This window comes from Porites lutea, chromosome 8, assembly GCF_958299795.1.
Source record: "Porites lutea chromosome 8, jaPorLute2.1, whole genome shotgun sequence".
NCBI classification, from domain to species: Eukaryota; Metazoa; Cnidaria; class Anthozoa; order Scleractinia; family Poritidae; genus Porites; species Porites lutea.
Window position 1 is genome coordinate 13,884,553 of NC_133208.1, and position 19,695 is coordinate 13,904,247.

The following is a 19,695-nucleotide window of genomic DNA, read 5'->3' on the forward strand; positions in this document are numbered from 1 at the left end:
GGCTCTGTGCGCATGTATAACGTAAATGATGATCATCTATTATTCTCAATGTCTTTGTTCAGGAAGGTGATAAACTGAAGGCAAACATTATCAAGAAATTTAAAATGCTCAAGAGATACGTAAGAAAAATCAATAACTGGTCTAATCTAGAAAGGGTGCTTCTCTGTGGTAAAGCAGGCTGTTAATGTTGACTGTAAACAACACTGATAAAATTACATTCATTTGGCGATTGGGTCTGGATCGGTTTTGGGTTGAATGGCACTATGGGGCTGTTTTAGAAAGCCATCTCTTGTTTCATTGGCTAATTTGCGAAGTTGACAGGCAGGAAACTGGCTCCAAATTGGTCCCCAAAAATAGTCCCATAATGCAATTTGACACAACACTACACCGACCCTTTCAACATGACCAATAGGCCAGTGCCTAACTGCATAGAATCTCTGCTTTCTCTCAGACAACAACTCACAAGTCAATTTCTTTATAACAGAAGGATTCTCTTATTAAATCTTAAATTAAGATGTGATTCTAAACTTGTGTTGAAAGTTGAAGCGATAACATTAAGCAGCCTAAAGTTGACCAATTTAGTTTATTATCAGTGCCAAATATTAAACAATAAGGGTTTTTAATCATTTTAAAATCTAAAATATTTTCATATTTCGATGGGAATCATACCATTTTTAAAATAGAATGTTTAAACTCTTTTGTGATGCAATTCTTTTAAAATCTCAAACCTTGACACTTTTTTCGCCAAGACAGTTAACCTTTTAAATGAAATATTAATGTAAAAAATAACAATTAAAGTGGACGCTCTTAGTTTTGAATAAGTTTTCGGACCTCTGGCGCTTTTTGAACTCGTAGTCTGCTGACAGGCTGGAGGCCTCAGGAAAGTAGGATTCCTGTCACAGGACGCCTACTTTAAGAGTCTGAGCTTGGTATCCAGAGAACTCAATATGTTTGACCTTTTTATTTGCAGGGAAGCAGAAAGGCTCAGTTCTTGGATGAATTACCAGCCGAGGACTCGACCTCTAAAACCTTAAACTATATCAACGGCAATCACTTCGTTCAAGAAGACAGCGAAAACGAGCTTGTCGTAGTTAATGGCTATCGCAATGGGCAAGTTGTGAATGCCGAGCGATATACAACCGAAAAGAATCTGAGATCCACTAAACTCACCCAGGATGCACCGCCGGATTTTAAACCACCCGCTGATACAAGTGATTTGCAGGCTCATGGAACTCGTAAGAGGAAAACAAGGAAAAGCGAGCTAGGAGGACATTCCGGGATTGGCAATTATGAAATGAAAACCCGCCTCAGGACGCGAAAGTCTCAAGCAGGACTGTAACTAGCCAACTAGCTTATACAGTAGCTCGCACGCAGACGTTCTTAGGGGTTCGTCACGCGTTGATTGCGTGACGATCCAAAAGAGTGTCTGCGTGAGAGGCTACCTATACAGTAGCCAGATTAAGAAGTTATTCGCATGACATAAATATTATGAATGCGTTGTTTGCTTTGATTTTTTGTGAGAGTACTGTATATGTTACCATAGCAACTGACCAACTGATATTAAACATTTTCAAAGGAAACCGAAGGCTATTTTACAAATTAGAGACAATCTTGAAAACACACTCCAGAACCGCCCAACACTCAGAAGTTTATTTAAACTAGTTACTATATTTTATTCCCAGAATGAAATGTAAGATGTAATATATTTGCGTTCAGTGTTGGCCAAGCGTACGGTGAAGATGGCTGAATATTGGCCAAGTTATTTTTTGCGTCTTAAATAACCGAGACGAAGTCGAGGTCAATTTAAACGCAAAAAAAGAACGAGAGCCATTTTGACCGAACAAACTAGGTTAATCATGGCGTAGATTCTCGCGAGCTTTATGAAGCGAACAAAAAAATTTTTTTGCATTTTAAACTTTATAGACTGAAGCCACTCAGCCTTTCTGTGTTAATATATAGATTTAGCCAAGCTCTCTTTAGCATTTCTCATTTTCTAACCGCCGCTATATCATTTCATGTTTTTCTTCCAACAAAATTAGTCTCCGTTGTTACCTAATTTTTTTCGCTTTAGCTCTTTTCCTGTTATCTAATTTAATGCAGACATTTTTAGCGAGGTGCTTTGAATGCAAAATTTCACCTCAGCTATAACGTACTCCTCCCCCGACGGGCTGACTTCTGACTTCCTTCCCCCTCTCCCAGCGTCTGTACGGACGGGAGGTCGTACGCTGACGTCATAGCCAAATTTTCTCGGATGGATAGATGACAAAATTTTCTCAGCTATGAGGCTCCGCTGTCGCGCGCGAGGAGCTCCGCTTAAATGTAGTATTTTATCAGTATAATACATACATGTACGAATTAGGTACGTTATTAAAGTAGACATGTATTGACTGACCTCACAATTCAGTTCTTATAGAGTAACGGCATAGTGACTTTTCTAAATTTGCAATGATGAAAGCGTTAAGTAATATTTCTTTATGAATTATTGCTTAAATTACAATTTATCCTGTGTTAATGGTCGTCCTTAACCCTTTAAGTCCCAATACTGACCAACTTCAATTTTCTCCTAATGATATCCAGACATTGTCAAGTGACTAGGTTATGAGAACTAATAAAATGGTCACCTAAGAGAAAATGCTTCGATCTTTTATTAAATTCTCTCAACTCATTCCTTAAGGAAATATATAGAGGTCAGTTTGGAGAATTTGTGTGTGTATACTGGGGCGTACTCAATCAATCAATTCAAGAACAAAACGTCAAATACGATATAAAAAGTAAATATCCTAAAGAGTACTCGACCGTCGATAAAGTAGGACGTGAAAAACTTTTAGTGGGGAAATCCTGTTATCGCCTCCTCATCGGAAATTTTATTTTTCTTATGGAATCTGGAATCCTGAGCTTTGGAATCCGTACTTCAACTCAACGAATCCGGGATCCCTGCAATTCGTTCCTGATTTGTTAGTTTATTCAGTCGGCCTGTCCTGAGACATGGTAAAGAGACACTCCATTAACGGAGGAATATGGTTTTTTTTACCAATTAGTCTTGGTTTTTGGTTTTTAGCGATTAGTTTTGGCCAGTCGTAATTGTAGCTGTCATTATAAAGGACGAATACGCATATGATATATTCAATATAATATTTATAATCTAACAAAATTGTCTAGCGGAAGCTGTACACAGTGTATTTGAAAATGTAAGGTTATGATGCCACATGCCTTTACGTTTACTAAAAACGTCGGTGTTCTCTAGTGTTTTCAAAATAAAGCCTTTGTTTTCTTTGTTTGAAGCATCTTTGCACTTCGTGTTCATAGAGGGTCCTGAAGGGGGGGTACCAGGCCCATTTCCAAGCCCTTTTTTTTTTTTCGAAATCCCACTTCCCAGTGCTCAAATCCAATTTTGGAAAAAATCCCAGTGTTATATATACCTCCTCTTTTCGCTTCGCATCCGCAAAATTACGGCTTCTAAATACGACCCAACAAAGACCCAAAAATTCACAAGGATTTACAACGATGTTCTGAAGATAACAGGATCATTTCAGACAGTAATAAAACTTTCAAGTAGCGAGTTTATAGTGATTAGTCCCTGCCACTTCACATTCCTGCCATTCCTGCCTGCTGGAAATCTGCCATCCGACTTGTAAGTGTTCTTACTCTTCCCAGTCTGGTCGGACGGATCATGTTCATTGTTTCAAGAGCGCTGTCTACCTCTTCTTCAGAGTCACTGTCACTGTCCCTCGCACTAAAGCTGTCTACCCTTTCGTCGTTGGGAGACTCTGGTGGTAAACTGGCATCCTCACTTGAATTAGGTGGCTCATCACTTTCGCTTGGAACACACACCGCTGTACACAAATATCGTTAACCGCAAATCGGGGCCATTCGGGGGAAACCTAGATAAAAATGCTAAAAATTGACTAGAACAAGGTGCATTAACAATTTTCTGACGTTTCTTAACTCCAGGAAATAAGTGATGCCTCGACTGGCCATGGTTCCAAACTATTTATCCCATTCCCATTTTTGACATTTTATTTCCATTCCCAGTGACCAAATTCCTGTCCCAGTGGCTTAAATCCCATTTAGTGACCAAATTCCAGTCCCAGTGGCTTAAATCCCATTTAGTGACCAAATTCCAGTCCCAGTGGCTTAAATCCCATTTAGTGACCAAATTCCAGTCCCAGTGGCTTAAATCCCATTTTCCCAGGGCGAAAAACCGGCCAATCCCAGTTACCATTTTACCCCTTCAGGACCCTCTTCATAGACCGTAGGTTTCGGCAATGAAGAAACTGGGTCTAGCGTGCGGCGCAGACGTAATTGAAACTCGGTTAGTAACGTCTGCAAAGCAGCGCCGATATCCTTGTTGTGGCACCCGCCGGACTCAACGAATTACTGGAAGTGCATTTTGAATTTTCTTTCATCCTGATTGGCAAATCGACAATGGCCTTTTTAACAGGCCAATCATAGCGCCTTTTCAAATCCTGGTACTGACAGGTGGGGTCCCAGAACAAGGATTTTAGCGGCGCTATTTCGCAGACGGACTTAACCAGAGTTTTAAGGTTCGTCTGTGGCGCAGGCTAAACTGGGTCGGGACACCTTCACCTTCACCTTATGCTTTTTTATGTTTGAAAAAAAAAAGCGAAAGTCCTATAAAAGAGAAAAAAAAACTGCATGTTGGTGTTTTTGTTTGCTTATAAACATCACTTGCATCGCCCAGAGTATCGGGACATATCCGGGACTTTTGCTCGCTCTCACGCGCGCTAAATTTGAAACCTCATTTACAAAAGTACATTCGATAACCATTCGATATATTGAAATTCTAACATGACTCCGAGGCTTTAGGGTCAAAATTGCAAACTTTTCAAGACTCTCGCAATTCCCAGAAGAGACTTGAGCACAAAGAAAACCAAACCAAATATAGAAAAATGACCAGAAAGCCTCAGCATCGCACCACTTGGAAATTCAACTTTTTCAGGAGTACGGTAAAGTTTTTGAGTTAATACTTTTCATTAACGTTTGAGGCAGATATGTTGACAATTAATTTTTTAAGTCTGTACTGAAGTATCGCGTATTTTTCCAGCCTCAAATGAAGCAAACTTTCGCCTCAGAAAATTGCAAAACAAAGGCACACTTACGTTGAATCTCCCAACGGAATACCGAACCGATCTAAATTTGAATAATTAGTTTCGAGAGGACAATAGAGTTCTCCTTTCCGCTTGCTGCACTCTGTTAAATTAGCGGTTGAAAATACATGTCGGTCATGTCAGGAAGTGTTTGATTATAAGTATCACCTAGTTTCAACCATAACGGACCTTTTACAAGAGAAAGCACATTACGCAGAGACGTCGACAATGGGTTTGACGTCATACTGGGAAAAAGAGAGGACTGTGAACTAGCGATTTCCCCTCAGCCACATTCAAAGCGTGTTCTCTCTAATCAACGTAAGTTTGATTATAAATATCATCTTATTTCAATGACAAGGGACTTTTTACAATAAGACAGCAGATTAAGCAGGGAAGTCGACAATTTTGGGCTGGGATCATGAGAGAGGAGTGTCAATAAGCGATTTCCCCTCAGTCACATTCAGTCTAACCACAGCTTCCAGCCTTTCACATCTATCGATGCGATGATCTCTTTAATGAAAGTATATCCTGAAATCTCTGAGGTTTAGACATCAGAATTAGAAAATTTAGGCAACAACGTTCGAAATTGAGGGTATCAACTTCTCCGAGACAGAGACATACGTTAAGTAGGGTAAGTTGCAATTTTTTTTCTGGAATACTGTAAGCTCGTCGAGGAAAATTTCCAACGCTATCTGGTAGCAAGCAAACATTTTCTTTTCTATTCCCAGGCCTCCTTACACTTGATTTAAAGGACACCGACTTCTGGAACTGCTGCTTTATCTATTTGCTGTTAAGTGTGGTAAGAACTTAGTTTTAAGGACATTCTTTTTGTCTTTCAAGTGCGATAAGCTTGGAAAAACAGCTATTATGCAACTCAAAATGCTTTGCTCCAAGATATCCACACTGCGGATAACCTTCAAGGCTTTTCACTCTTACATCGCTTGAGTGACAGGGCTTTCAATGCCGAATGAAATTTATACGAATTTTGACCTCCCTTTCTACCACATTAAAAAAAGTGGCGAAATTAAGGACCCGCGAAAAAAGAGTTCTCCAGAAAATTAATAATGCCCATTTTGCTGCGCTGCTATACTTTCTTTCCGGAGAAATTGATGTCATTTGGTTACAAATGCATACCGTTCACGCTACGACTTTTATTTGCACGGATACTGTCATTCAGCCAATCGTCTGAGTATATTAAAGCAAAATCACTGTATTGCAAACGAACGCACTGTCGACCAGACGGCAGTTGAGTGTTTTCCACTGGAAATGTGAACTAATCTTACTGGTATAGATTTGTTCATTTTTATTGAAGTATTTTTCAGGCTTATATATTGTTGATATTTTTTCTAAAAAAGAAGAATAAGAGCTTATAAAACTCAGTTGTGTTTTATAAGACGTTCATTTTTAATTAACATCATGTTTTTTTTTTTCATTTGTTATATAAATTGTTTATGATTCCCAAAACGTAGAAAGGGAAAGTTCGTTTGCATCTGGAAGTGCTCTTAGTTTTTCCATGCTAGTAAACAGGCACTACGTTTAAATAATTACAAAAAATCCTACCTGGCAGGATCTGAGGCGAGGTAGTGTTGGATTCTGAAACTCTCTTTTTTTCCAGACTGAATATTCTTGTTTTTTGTGCTTATTTTATAAAATGTATTCTTAAAAGATAGTGTATTTACAAACAAGGCCGAGGATTTTCTGAAAAGTGTTTTTACGTTTTCTCATCGTTAAACAATAAAAATACAAGCAACGGAAGTTTCGGCTTGACAGTTTAGTTGAGACTCAGATTTGACTTTTTGCTAGTTTACTTTACTTACTTTATTAGGGAATATTCTTACTTGGTTACTGTATAAAAAAAATATTGAGACGTAAAGTCGGATATCACGCTGAAAGAATCACTTTGTTATACTTAATTTTTGTTTCACATTGCAAGTTTGAAGTTTACATTACATTACAACGAACATAAGCCTAATATCTGAGAAATTCGCTTTGAAACAGATGTTCAGTTTATCATCCGGACTACGCCTCCGCTTAAAGGCCAGTTAACTTTTTAATAAGTTATGTGGTAAGAAATCTTGAATAAAGGATCTTGTCTACATTAAGAATATTCAGTTCGTAGCTTGATATTTTTTAATTACCTCTGCCTTACTTTTTATCATTATTTGCCAGGAAATATTCCATGAATGACTACTATCTTTCTTTTACTTTTTAACCTTCTAGTTTTAAGGTCATTTCCCGCTTGCGTTTTTTTCTACCTAATCTATGGCAAATTTTAAAAAAATCAGATGCTAATAAGATGGAATTTCTGTTAATTCTCGGATTTCCGGATTTCCATTGTCTTGACTTCTGCTATTATTGTGGGAGTCAGAAAACCGTTAACCCACTTTGATTTGATTTTAACAGGTCAATTGTGCACTAACGAGTCACTAAAATGCCAGCGCGCGCAAAGTAATTACCGTTGCTGAATTGCGGTTCACTTTTTTTCAACAAAAATTCAACTTTTTTTTTAACGAAAGGACAATACTTACACTTCATGTTGATGGCGACCTCACTGTTCGACTTGTTTGCCCGTGGTTCGTAGCAGAAAACACTCGCCTGCATCGCGCAGACTGCCGAATGCGAGGGTGTGGGAAACCACTGCTGCCTTGACTTGGTCATAATAAGTGATTTTTTAAAATCAATTATTGATTTTAAAGAATCATTTTCACCTCGTTGATGACGTTTTCTCAACCCTTTCACTGCCAAATGTGGCCAAAGGCATTTTTCGACCAAATTTCCAAATGTCGTTTTCTAAAATTTTGACAAAGAAAATAGCACCATGTGAAAGTACAGGGAGAGAGCTTTCATTTGAATGGTCACATCATAGGACTTCGTCCACAGACTCAAAAGTTAGAACTACATACTAAATAAATAGTACCATGTGAAAGTAATGGCAGAGACCTTTCATTTGAATGGTCACATCATAGGATATTCGTCCGCAGACTCAAAAGTCAGAGTCAACTTACAAAATTCCATCAAGTACTCTGGCAGTAAAAGGGTTAACTGAGGTATGGCAATTATATAATGGCCTCTTTATGCAAATTTGTCATTAACACCGGGCATTAGTACGATTTTTTAGCAAACTGGCCAATCAAACACTAGCCTGTTCCAGGCGTTCATCCCCAGATCGTGGGCGGGACGGCGCGAAGGGATGTGAGCAGGAAAAACAGCGAGAGGATTAAAGTTTTATTGTATCGGTGTGACCATTTGGCTTTTTTCTAAAGTAGCGACTTTAATCTGAAATCTTTTTCACTGACATGGGATTTTCAGTTAATACTGCAGTTTAACGTTCGATATAAATTTTGAGAAATTAATTTATTTTACACCTTGTCATGGTCATTTGCAAAGGCGATCCCACCCTCCACATTCGTCAGATGAAGACCAAATTCAAAATGCCCTTCATTAGCCGGGGTGAAAAAAAAAACATGGTATTTAAAAACATACTTAAAAACTCGTACATGTTAGAAAGTTGATATAAAAGTCTATATATATCAAAAAAGTTTTTTGGTAGTATGCAATTGAACTAGATGCTCAATTGAGCGTCGACAACGATGAGAAGATGAAGAATAAGAAGGAGAATTGGGAAGAGAGAAAAAAAGGAAGAAAGGGAAAGAAAACGCTCTCAAGGACAACAAACACTACAGCTCAAGGATATTTTTTTTATAGTTATATTTTTAAAAGATTTTTCGAATGAACACTAGTCACTAAGCAACGCGAGTATCTTGTTAACTCAGTTGAGAAATATCTCCGTCCGGTTTCGTCTGATTATACAGAGTTCATCAGGGATCGATTAGAACAACACAGAGCTAAGGAACTAAACTTTATACCTAGTGATTATGGCAAAATCAAGTTCCTATTAGGGTTCGTTTGAACAGCGAAAAACAGCCACAAAATTACTTGCAGGATATGACAGACACTATAACCCTGCGTTACAAAATGTGCAATGTTGAATTTGGGCGTCACGGATTTAACGTCATCATAGATAAAAAATACGGCAATCGCAGGTATTTTCAAAGTGGAGATGTCTGACTTTATCACGTCGTCATTCTCAGCGGCCATACATGTGTTACAGAAGTAAATGCGCTCTTTCCATGAATAATCTTTTAGCTTCTAGAATTGTGATTTTACGTAAACATGCAAACTGATAAGATTAACCATCTTTTATTTAACTAATTTTTATGACGATGGAAGCCCCGGGGGGGGGCACTTTAGGAATTTTGGGGTGGGGATGTGCCGCTGGGAGCCTGGAACCCTTAACCTTTACCAGAGCTAGTTCACCTGAATTTTGCTACCCTATACTAGAGTAAACTCCCCAAATTCCCCTATAAAGGAGTAGCTGTGTACCTAGTCTAGATAAAATCTTCAACCAACTGATCAGTTTCCTGAAAAATGATACCCTATTCTAGAGCCAAACGTTCCGGGGATGGAAGATGGACAGTTATCTTTTTTGGAATCAGCTGACTTTAATGCTCGGACATCTTGTCTCCAACTTTGGCATTGGTTTAATTAATTTCTATCTGTAGTGTTAATTGAACGTTAATGAGTAAACTGACCTATAATCAGATAAGTTAGAAGGGATAGACTACAAAAAAAAGCAAAAGTCTGTGATTAATCGGATGAAGAAGAACACGAATAGTGAGAACTAAAGGATAAAAAGCAGACAAGGAACTGAGAGAGTTAAGAGAAGAAAAGTAAAGGGACAGAGAAACTGTCAGGACCTGTCAGGCAATAAGAAACTCAGTTAAGGAAACTGTAAATCTATTACTTAAATATAAATCCTATTGTCCTTCTGAGAACGACTTCATCACCACGTCCTGGTAAAGCAAAACCTCTATAGCATATCACTTGTGGAAAGTTTGTTTACACATGTTACAGATGTTGAATTTCCCAGAGCATTAGAAACAACATTATAAGAGCTTTCTTTCCAAAACATTTTTCTATATCGACACCCAAAGTCTTACTGAAAATGTTTTGCTAAACGAAACGTCTTTGAAAGACTTAAACTTTGTTGCGAGGCCCTAATCTCTGGCCGCCATGTACATGTTTTGACTCAGCTTTGACTCTAAAGGCGCGAGGCATTGTGGGATCGTGAAAGGAGAATTCCAAAGCTTATTTTGCATTATTGCGGTCGCCAGATGAGAAGAAAAAGAAACTGAAAAACACGGCATTCAACAGTTGATTCAACCCTGGTTCAACGGCCGATCGATTTACAGAGCTAAAACTATCTTTTTGTTGTGGATTTTTATCTCCGTGTAACATGAATTCAAAGGTAGATTCCCAGAAAAAAGTACAGTTTTGAGGGTAAACGCACAATCCGGTACCAAAGAGACACGTGCCACTTTGCTCACACTCATGGATAGCCTTCAGTTGTGTAATAACGAACTTATCAGGCCGTCACTTCTAACTTCGATTCAGACATACATATTCTTAACAAGCTACCCGACATTTTAGTCCCCATTTAACTGCTCTCAACTGCAGTCTCAAGACAGGGTTGTAAAGGGGTTTTAAGACCGTGACGCGTAATGGGTCTCGAATTATCAGCGAAATGCGTGATTGGGCCCAAATTATGCATGGTTCAATTTGCCCTTGTCCCGGGCAACCCCCGGGACAAGTCCAACGCTTCGGGCCCGGGATTGGGGAATTGTTTTTAGCGGTCTTATCCAGCGGGTAGGGTGGTGCCAAAATTAAACTCTGCCATTTGAAGGTATGCTTTAAAATTTCAAACGAATGCGCTTATGGTACGTCCTCAAATGGTCAAGGATTGCTTTTTGCAAAAGAAAAAAAGAATTTCTTCAGCCTAGTTTAATAGTAAGACTACAACTTAAATACGCTGTATATGATAACGGATACAAGGCTTTTAAAGTGTTCTTATGAAGTGTTCTATCGAGGACAGGCGCTTAAGAGTATTTTTTCCCTTCCTTTTCGTTTTCAGACATATCGTTCATGTTTTAACTACATACATAGATATTATACTTCTCTCAATAAACTCTAGAAAACGTTTACAAATGTTCTGAAAACGTCTCGTTTTGCTATTGTACGGAAATCACTATTGCTCTAAAAAAGATGTACCCAAAAAAATGTATATGACACAATGTATGAGGCCGATAAAGAGCTCCGGGGTGGGGAATTGTCTCCTTCTGCGTGCCCAGGAGGAAGGAATAGACCACCAGGAAAGAGAAAAATTGCAAATTCCAGGGGGGTGGGGGACATGGTAACAGGTTAAAGTGAACATGCATTAGCCGCGTGAGCCGTGATTAGGCATAGTAGGGTGGTGCTAATCTCGGCTAAATTTTAAAACAAGAGATCTGGGTACAAGATAAGAGTGGTGAGTGATTTACTATTTTCATAACCCGAGAAGCGTCATTTTCCCTTTGAATTTCCGGGATTGATGAATCTCAGTTGAAAAAGTAGAAGCACAGCATATTAATATACCTACTGTTTGAACAACACCGGATTTCAGAGAACCCTTTTGTGCAATTAAGGTCAATTCAATTCGATTCAATTAACTGTTAACACGCGATCCTACACAAAAAGGACGCTGAAAGTTCTTAGAGCAGATTTATTCAATGGGTTGAGAAATTGCCATGTTAACTTACTGCGATTGCACTTCATTAACGTTATGCGTGATGCCTAATTTTTTGCGCTTGTCAGAACGCATCCTAATCTTGGTGTTCCTGTTGTACAAAGCCACAAATTTTCGAGATATCGCGGGCGACTGCCGATTAGCCGCCCCTACTGGTTTTATCAGGGGCATCTCGGTCGGAAAAATGGACTCCTTTCGACTCGATTAATTCCGTTTCCGTAAGTGACGAACGCAGATCCGTAATCAATGATTACCTCTAGTTTTACTCAGTAATGAGTGATGGCCTAAACATAGTAAGCGTGATACGTGATGGGTACCCCCGCCCCCTTTGCCTCCCTGTCAAGCACTCTTTGAGGTTCCTTAATATATTTTTCGGGATCCTTTAGTGGCCTTATTTGAGGGCCGGGATTCGGAGTTTTAAAGTAAAATGGAGCGAGATAAAATTCTTAGTTGGTGTTTTTCCCTTGAATTTGGGTTTCTCATTTTCAGGTTTGGGCCTTAAATATGGTATCAGTCCTTTCGTTTGTCTCATATCCTTAGGGTTAATACCCTGGGGGTTTACGTCAGGGTCAGGGTTTAAGACCCCAGGGGGCACACACCAACCCAAAATTTAGAGTACCACCTCCGCCAGACAATTCATCAACACCAAGTATTAACCTCCTGTAATCATATTAGGATTGTATTTTTAACCCGTTTTTGTTTTCTGACTTAATTTACAGATGGAAGGTTCTTCGCAATTGCTGTCCACCCCAGTGTCTATTAACAATCAGTCCTTGGCTGTGACTAACAGCACAGCTGCTGTAGCGATCACTGCTTCAGTTTACGTCTTCACGCCAGTTGGTTTCGACACAAAACTCGTTCTTCTTGTACTATTGATCGCCTTTGGAGTCATCGGATTGGTGGGCAACATCCTTGTTGTTTACTTTGTCAGGAAGAAACAGTCATCTTCGATTCTTCAGTTATCCCCCTTCCTTAGGAATTTCAATCTCTATGTTAAAAGTAAATCCCTTTCAGATATATTTTCTGTTTTGATTTCGCTTCCTTTGTTTTGTACACAAATAATGCTCGATGTATTCCAAAATGGCTGGCCTTGTAAACTTGTTCGATATTTTGGCATGTCTTTTCAAAGTATAATAATTAATAATTTAATTGCTATAAGCGTAGAGAGGTTTCTCTCAACCCGTGATGTTCCGAAAACGTTTAGTGTTACTTCTGTCCGTAAAATAGTGTATGCTGCGTGGATTGCAGGGTTACTAGTTTCATTGGCTCCTGCAGCCACAATGAATGGAATAAGATACGACATTAATGCTACACATTACACAGTGGACTGTAAATACGATACCAGTTATCTACCTTACAGAGCTATTGTAGTAGGCTATGTACAAGTACAACACGTCATACCAAGTATTGCATTGATTTGTATTAACATTATCTTAGCCAGACGGGTGTGGAAATGGAGGAAAAGAAGGATCGATGTACAGAAGGATAACGCCATTAAGGCGACAATGAGATGGCAGCATATCAAAACAACTTCTATATTGATAATTATCACCTTAGCTTTTGTTATTCCCTATTCATCATTACTTTATTACGCAGTCTATCTTGCGGTAGCCAAGCCTTCAATTGATTTCCAGCAAGATTTTGTAATGAGGTATTTCAGTGTAGTGCTGATTGTATCCAACAGCTCTATAAACGTCATCATATATCTGGTTCAGATGAAGGATTTCCGTGTATTTGTAATGAAACGTTTTTGTTTCAAGGAAAATGCTTAGGTTAACACTATATAGAATGGCTAGGGAGCAAAAAGTTCCCGCCCTGATCTTGACTTAAATTTTTTATGAATTTAAACTTCAGGGACTTTAGGTCTCAGTGAAACATAAGAGCAACCTCGTTCCCATGGTTCTCTACTACTCGGCCCTGTGGCCACGGGGGCCAAGTAGGAGAAGAGCCTGGGAACAAGGCTGACTTTAGAGACCCAAAGATCGATTTGGCCATCTTACCGCAAACGGCAAACGGCGGTTTGCGGTTAGCGGTTTCACGCTAGCCGTCTGTCCATATTTGGGACTTTAAGATTCGCGGGTGGTACCTCGCGGCTGCCATGTTTGTTTTCATTCATCCCACTTACTTCTATTTTAGCTGAGATATTGTCTTCAAAATTACGTTTTTTTGAAATAGAATTCAGTGGTCATTAAGAAAAAGAGTCCTAAAAAGTCGTATTTCTTCTCAAACGTAAGATTGTGATGTTTTAGGATGCAGAACCTTGAGGTAAATCACTTACCTCTGGAGCGTGGTCTAGCCGTACAAACGTGAACCTCACTGAACCGCAAACCTGACGGCAAGGCCCTGGTCACGTGACTTCTTGACTTTCGCGGTTCGCGGGAAATGCCGAAAAACCTCAATCTAAAGGTCTCTAATCAGGGATACCCAGTGAAAACTTGAAGGCGGAGTTTTTATTTTGTTTTGCTATATCTTTTATAGTCAATCGTACAAAATTTGATATGTGGTAACTTCGCCGGGATAAAAAGTATAAGTATATTTTTTTATGATCTTTTCTTGAAAATTCCTATCATAACTAAGATCCACAAACCTTTCAAAAAACGCAGGAACTATGTATAATTTTTTTAAGGTCAAGGAGAATTGCAATCAGGCACTAATTAAATTAATTCGTCGGTTTTCATGGTAATGATAATCCAGATTGCCTCGAAAAGATTCTTTGAGTGTCTTGGCAAGCATTTGTAGCAAATATACGTTATTATATGTAACTCAGTTCTGTGTAACAAGACTCTCAATAGTTAAATAGGATTTACATATTACAACTTTCTTTATTTACGTTTTCTTGCTGTCGGGCTCAGAGCTTGTCATTTACTTTATTTCATAGTACAAAAAGACTTTAGTGATACGTATGATTTTTTTTCTTTTTACAGTTCATCGGTAATACTGCGATTTTCACGACGGATCTCAAAAATCGTGTCTTTTTTTCTTAATTGTTATTTCTTGATTTATGGTCATGAATATTTTTTTTCCAATCGAGTCCTTTCGACGGGACAAAGTCGTACTGTTTAAATCGCTTGTTATCGACAAGTGGTCGTATTTATGTATTACTAAATAAAAACTGTAGAGTAAAAAGAACAAATCAAGAAATCAGCCTTTTTGTTTAACTGACTCAGATCACATTAATTTGTTTCAGGGGCGCTTTATACAGAGGGAACCTCTATTCACGAGGCAAGTGTCCCTTGGATAGAGGTTTCCCCTGAATAGAGGTTGGGCTGGGGTTTGTTAATAATTAACCAACAAAGACAATATAAACAAATAATCATTAAAAATTAACTTATCTCTGCGACATTATATGTTTAATACAAACAAGTGCAGTATACAATCGATTGAAGTTCAGTTTGTGAAAGCTGCCATCATTGTGATTAGTGTACACTTAAAGATATCAAACCTCTTTGTGGTCAGTCACGTTTTGAGTGCTAGCAAGTCCTCCGAATAGGGGTCGAACCCAGATTTCACGACCCAGAAAACGTGTTCCTTTCCCCTGTGTGGAGGTAACAGATACAAAGATTATGTGGACGTTGTTCCGCGACCAAATTTTGTGTCTCCACCTGATTGGTGGAGATGACATTAGTAATGACGTCATTATCCTTGGCACGTGTTTTTCAATGTTTGTTTACACTCGCACTTGTTTCCGCTTCACACTGATTGGCGGAAATCTGACAGCTCAGTTGACAGGGAGCCACAGGGGAATTGGAAGTGGAATTCAAATTCCAGACACGTAAATGCAAGCTATCCTAAGCTTCCTTTTCCTGCCCCGCCACCAGAGCACCCCGGAGGGCTTGCTGGCAGGCTAGTCTAACTGATTTTCTCAATGGGAGCATCCGTTTAGCAATAAAATGATGGTCACAACTAAGCCCGCTGTGCAGAGCACACGGTTATTAGGCCCGGGAGTTCATATCCCAGGAGCAAGCAGCGCATGTTCAACAAAGATCTTACACAATTCATGCAGAGTCTATCTTGAATACTCCAATCCGATCGGGCAAGTGAAAGAAGAGCTCCGCTAGCAGGTTCGAGAGACTTGTGTGTGATGTCAACAAAGTTGTCACGTTGTCTTTGCTGAATTTGCCTGTTGTTTGTAGTCATAATTGTAGCGTTGCCATTCTTGGCAGCGCGTGCGTGTCATATAATTATACTATGCAGCCAGTCTAAGCTTAAGAGTTGTAATAATGAAACCTTAACTACCCAGTTTGCTTCTTAAGTATTGAAAAATGCCGAACTCGTATTTTCCCAGTCGGTAATATCCTAAAATTCTTTTCAAATAACTTTCATTCAAAGAAAAACCCTTTAAAGAGCTGACAATGCCAAAATTAAAAACTTAAGTTCAGCATGAACACAACTTAATTGTTACTATAACTGAAAAACCATTCAAAAGTTTTTACCTTAACCTACGATAAGAAGTTAACCTTAACTGTGACACCTGTCAAATACTTTTTTATTAAAAATTTTCAACTGTTATTTAACATATTAAAAGGCTCTGTGCTCATGTGTGAGGTAAATGATGATCATCTATTAATCTCAATGTCTTTGTGCAGGAAGGTGATAAACTGAAGGCAAACATTATCAAGAAACTTAAAATGCTCAAGAGATACGTAAGAAAAATCAATAACTGGTCTAATCTAGAAAGGGTGCTTCTCTGTGTTAAAGCAGGCTGTTAATGTTGACTGTAAACAACACTGATAAAATTACATTCATTTGGCGATTGAGTCTGGGTCGGTTTTGGGTCGAATAGCACCATGGGACTGTTTTAGAGAGCCTTCTCTTGTTTCGTTGGCTAATTTGCGAAGTTGACAGGCAGGAAACTGGCTCCAAATTGGTCCCCAAAAATAGTCCCATAATGAAATTTGACACAACACTACACCGACCCTTTCAACATAACCAATAGTCCAGTGCCTAATTGCCTAAAATCTCTGCTTTCTCTCAGACAACAACTCACAAGTCATTTTCTTTATAACAGAAGGATCCTTTTATTCAATCTTAAATTAAGATGTGATTCTAAAGTTGTGTTTGAAGTTCAAGCGATAACATTAAGCAGCCTAAAGTTGACCAATTTAGTTTATTATCAGTGCCAAATGTTAAACAATAAGGGTTTTTAACCATTTTAAAATCTAAAATGTTTTCATATTTTGATGGGAATCATACCATTTTAAAAATAGAATGTTTAAACTCTTTTGTGACGCAATTTTTTTAAAAATCTCAAACCTTGACACTTCGCCAAGACATTTAACCTAAGCTAAGACATTTAAATCAAATATTAATGTAAAAAATAACAATTAAGGTGGACGCTCTTAGTTTTGAATAAGTTTTCGGACCTCTGGCGCTTTTTGAACTCGTAGTCTACTGATAGCCTGGAGGCCTGAGGAAAGTAGGATTCCTGTTTCATGTCGCCTACTTGAAGACTCTGATTTGTCTGTAAATGAGCTTGGTATGCAGAGAACTCACAATGTTTGAACTTTTCATTTGCAGGGAAGCAGAAAGGCTCAGTTCTTGGATGATCGACCAGCCGAGGACCCGACCTCTAAAACCTTAAACTATATCAACGGCAATCACTTCGTTCAAGAAGTCAGCGAAAACGAGCTTGTCGTAGCTAATGGTTACCGCAATGGGCAAGTTGTGAATGCCGAGCGATATACAACCGAGAGGAACCTGAGATCCACTAAACTCACCCAGGATGCACCGCCGGATTTTAAACCACCCGCTGATACAAGTGATTTGCAGGCTCATGGAAATCGTAAGAGGAAAACAGGGAAAAGAGGGCTAGGAGGACATTCCGGGATTGGCAATTATGAAATGAAAACCCGCCTCAGGACGCGAAAAAGTCTCAAGCAGGACTGTAACTAGCCAACTAGCTTATACAGTAGTCTCCCAGACAGACGTTCTTAGGGGTTCGTCACGCGTTGATTGCGTGACGAGCCTAGACAATGTCTGCGTGAGAGGCTACTTATACAGTAACCAGATTAAGAAGTTATTCGCATGACATAAATATTATGAATGTGTTCTTTGCTTTGATTTTTTGTGAGAATACTGTATACGTTACCATAGCAACTGACCAACTGATATTAAACATTTTCTAAGGAAAACGAAGGCCTGACGAAGGCTATTTTACAAATTAGAGACAATCTTGAAAACAAACTTTAGAACCGCCCAACACTCAAAAGTTTATTTAAACTGGTTACTATATTTTATTCCCAGAATGAAATGTAAGATGTAATACATATGCGTTCAGTATTGGCCAAGCGTACGGTGAAGATGGCTGAATATTGGCCAAGTTATTTTTTTGCGTCTTAAATAACCGAGACGAAGTCGAGGTCAATTTAAACGAAAAAGAGCCATTTTGACCGAACAAACTAGGTCAATCATGGCGTAGATTCTCGCGAGCGTTGTGAAGTGAACAAAAAAAAAAGTTTTTGCATTTTAATCTTAATACACTGAAGCCACACAGCCTTTCTATGTTAATATATAGATTTAGCCAGGGCTAAAAGCGAAGCTCTCTTAAGCCTTTCTCATTTTCTAGCCGCCGCTATATAATTTTCATGTTTTCCTTCCAACAAAATTAGTCTCCGTTGCTATTTTTTTGTTTCGCTTTAGCTCTTTCCCTGTTATCTAAGTTAATCTAGACATTAAAATTTAGTGGAAAGAAAGACTCGGTTTTTTTTCGTCTAAAAGTCCGGGCCGCGTGGCCATGTGATTTACCACCGAAACGAGCGAGGTGCTTGGAATGCAAAATTTAACCTCAGCTATAACATATTCCTCCCCCAACGGGCCGACTCGTGACTCCCTTCACCCTCCTCCAGCGTCTGTACGGACGGTAGGTCGTACGCTGACGTCATAACCAAATTTCTCGGATGGATAGATGACAAAATCTTCTCAGCTATGACGATCCGCTGTTGCGGGCAAGGAGCTCTGCTAAAATGTAGTATTTTGTCAGTTTAATAATACATTTATTTTTTTCTAAGCTTGCAAGCGGGCGGAATCCTCTAAATCTTGCAATCTGATTGGTTCCGAGAGCGGGCAGTTTTTTACGATCTTGCCTGCTAACCCGGGTGGAATCGTTGGCAGCAATTTATTCACAAGTTTTTTTGTTGTTTGTGAATGAGGAAAACCAGTGATTTTTAGCCAAAAAAACTTGCGCTATTATTAGCTTTAGCTAGAGAAAAGTGCATTTTTTTATTCATATAAAACATCTGAAGGGAGAATCAAGCAACTCAGCCAGGAAAACTGCTAAAGTAAAGCAAAACAGGCCGCTCCTGATGTCGCTTCACTTAAGCTTTATAACCTACGCTGTAAGTACTGCAATCTTGCTCTTATGCACCGTTTATTCGACATTTTTTCTCTGTTTGTACGTTTGTTTTCCATTTTTGCTGTCTGAATCTAGATTCTGCCGGTTTTCATTGAATTTTGCCTCGCTAGTTTTCAGAAAAGGTTATTGTCAACGATTGCATGTAGCTTTCAATCTTGAATAAACAACACGAACATCTTTTCCAGCAGTCAGCTATCGCCGTTTTTATTTCTTTGTTTATATAATTGTTTGTTTATCCACGTAGCCTTCTTTTATTCGAATTCACTTCAAAACCCTAAGATTGCTATGTGTAAGTAGCTCTTTTTATAAAGCCTTTGTGCAGTTTTTATCCCGTTCGATTGAATTAAATATTCAGCCGAAGAAAATCTTTGCTGTATTTTCTTTCCTGTGGCTTTTAAGTTCGTCAATTCTTTTATCCTTGTTTGACACTCATATTATGAATTGTCTACCAAGACAAAAAAACCTTTCTTTATTCTAAAAAGAGCTTAATTGTGATAATATAAATTACAAGTTAAAGATCATGTTGTAATGTATAGTATGTTTTGGTTTGCAATCGATCGCGCGCTTTGAATAACATCAACGCGAACGCGCCCTTCTTCAACACACATAGGTTG

At 38.8% G+C, this 19,695-nt stretch overlaps 1 protein-coding gene and 1 long non-coding RNA gene across 3 annotated transcripts in view; both read left to right on the plus strand.

Annotated features, from left to right (window-relative positions):
- LOC140945757 (phosphatidylserine synthase 1-like) overlaps positions 1-2,603 on the plus strand; it is a 21,042-nt gene extending 18,439 nt beyond the window's left edge. The window contains exons 13-14 of one of the 2 annotated variants that reach the window (XM_073394801.1): positions 63-119; positions 971-2,603. In XM_073394801.1, coding sequence (XP_073250902.1) covers positions 63-119; positions 971-1,339 — 426 coding nt within the window. In that variant the 3' untranslated portion in view covers positions 1,340-2,603. The remainder of the gene's footprint in view (positions 1-62; positions 120-970) is intronic. The other variant, XM_073394802.1, reaches the window with a different exon arrangement.
- A 13,636-nt stretch (positions 2,604-16,239) lies between these two features.
- LOC140946248 (uncharacterized) lies at positions 16,240-17,696 on the plus strand. The gene is made up of 2 exons (XR_012166826.1): positions 16,240-16,373; positions 17,248-17,696. It is a non-coding gene; the product is annotated as an uncharacterized lncRNA (long non-coding RNA).
- Positions 17,697-19,695: the final 1,999 nt, after the last annotated feature.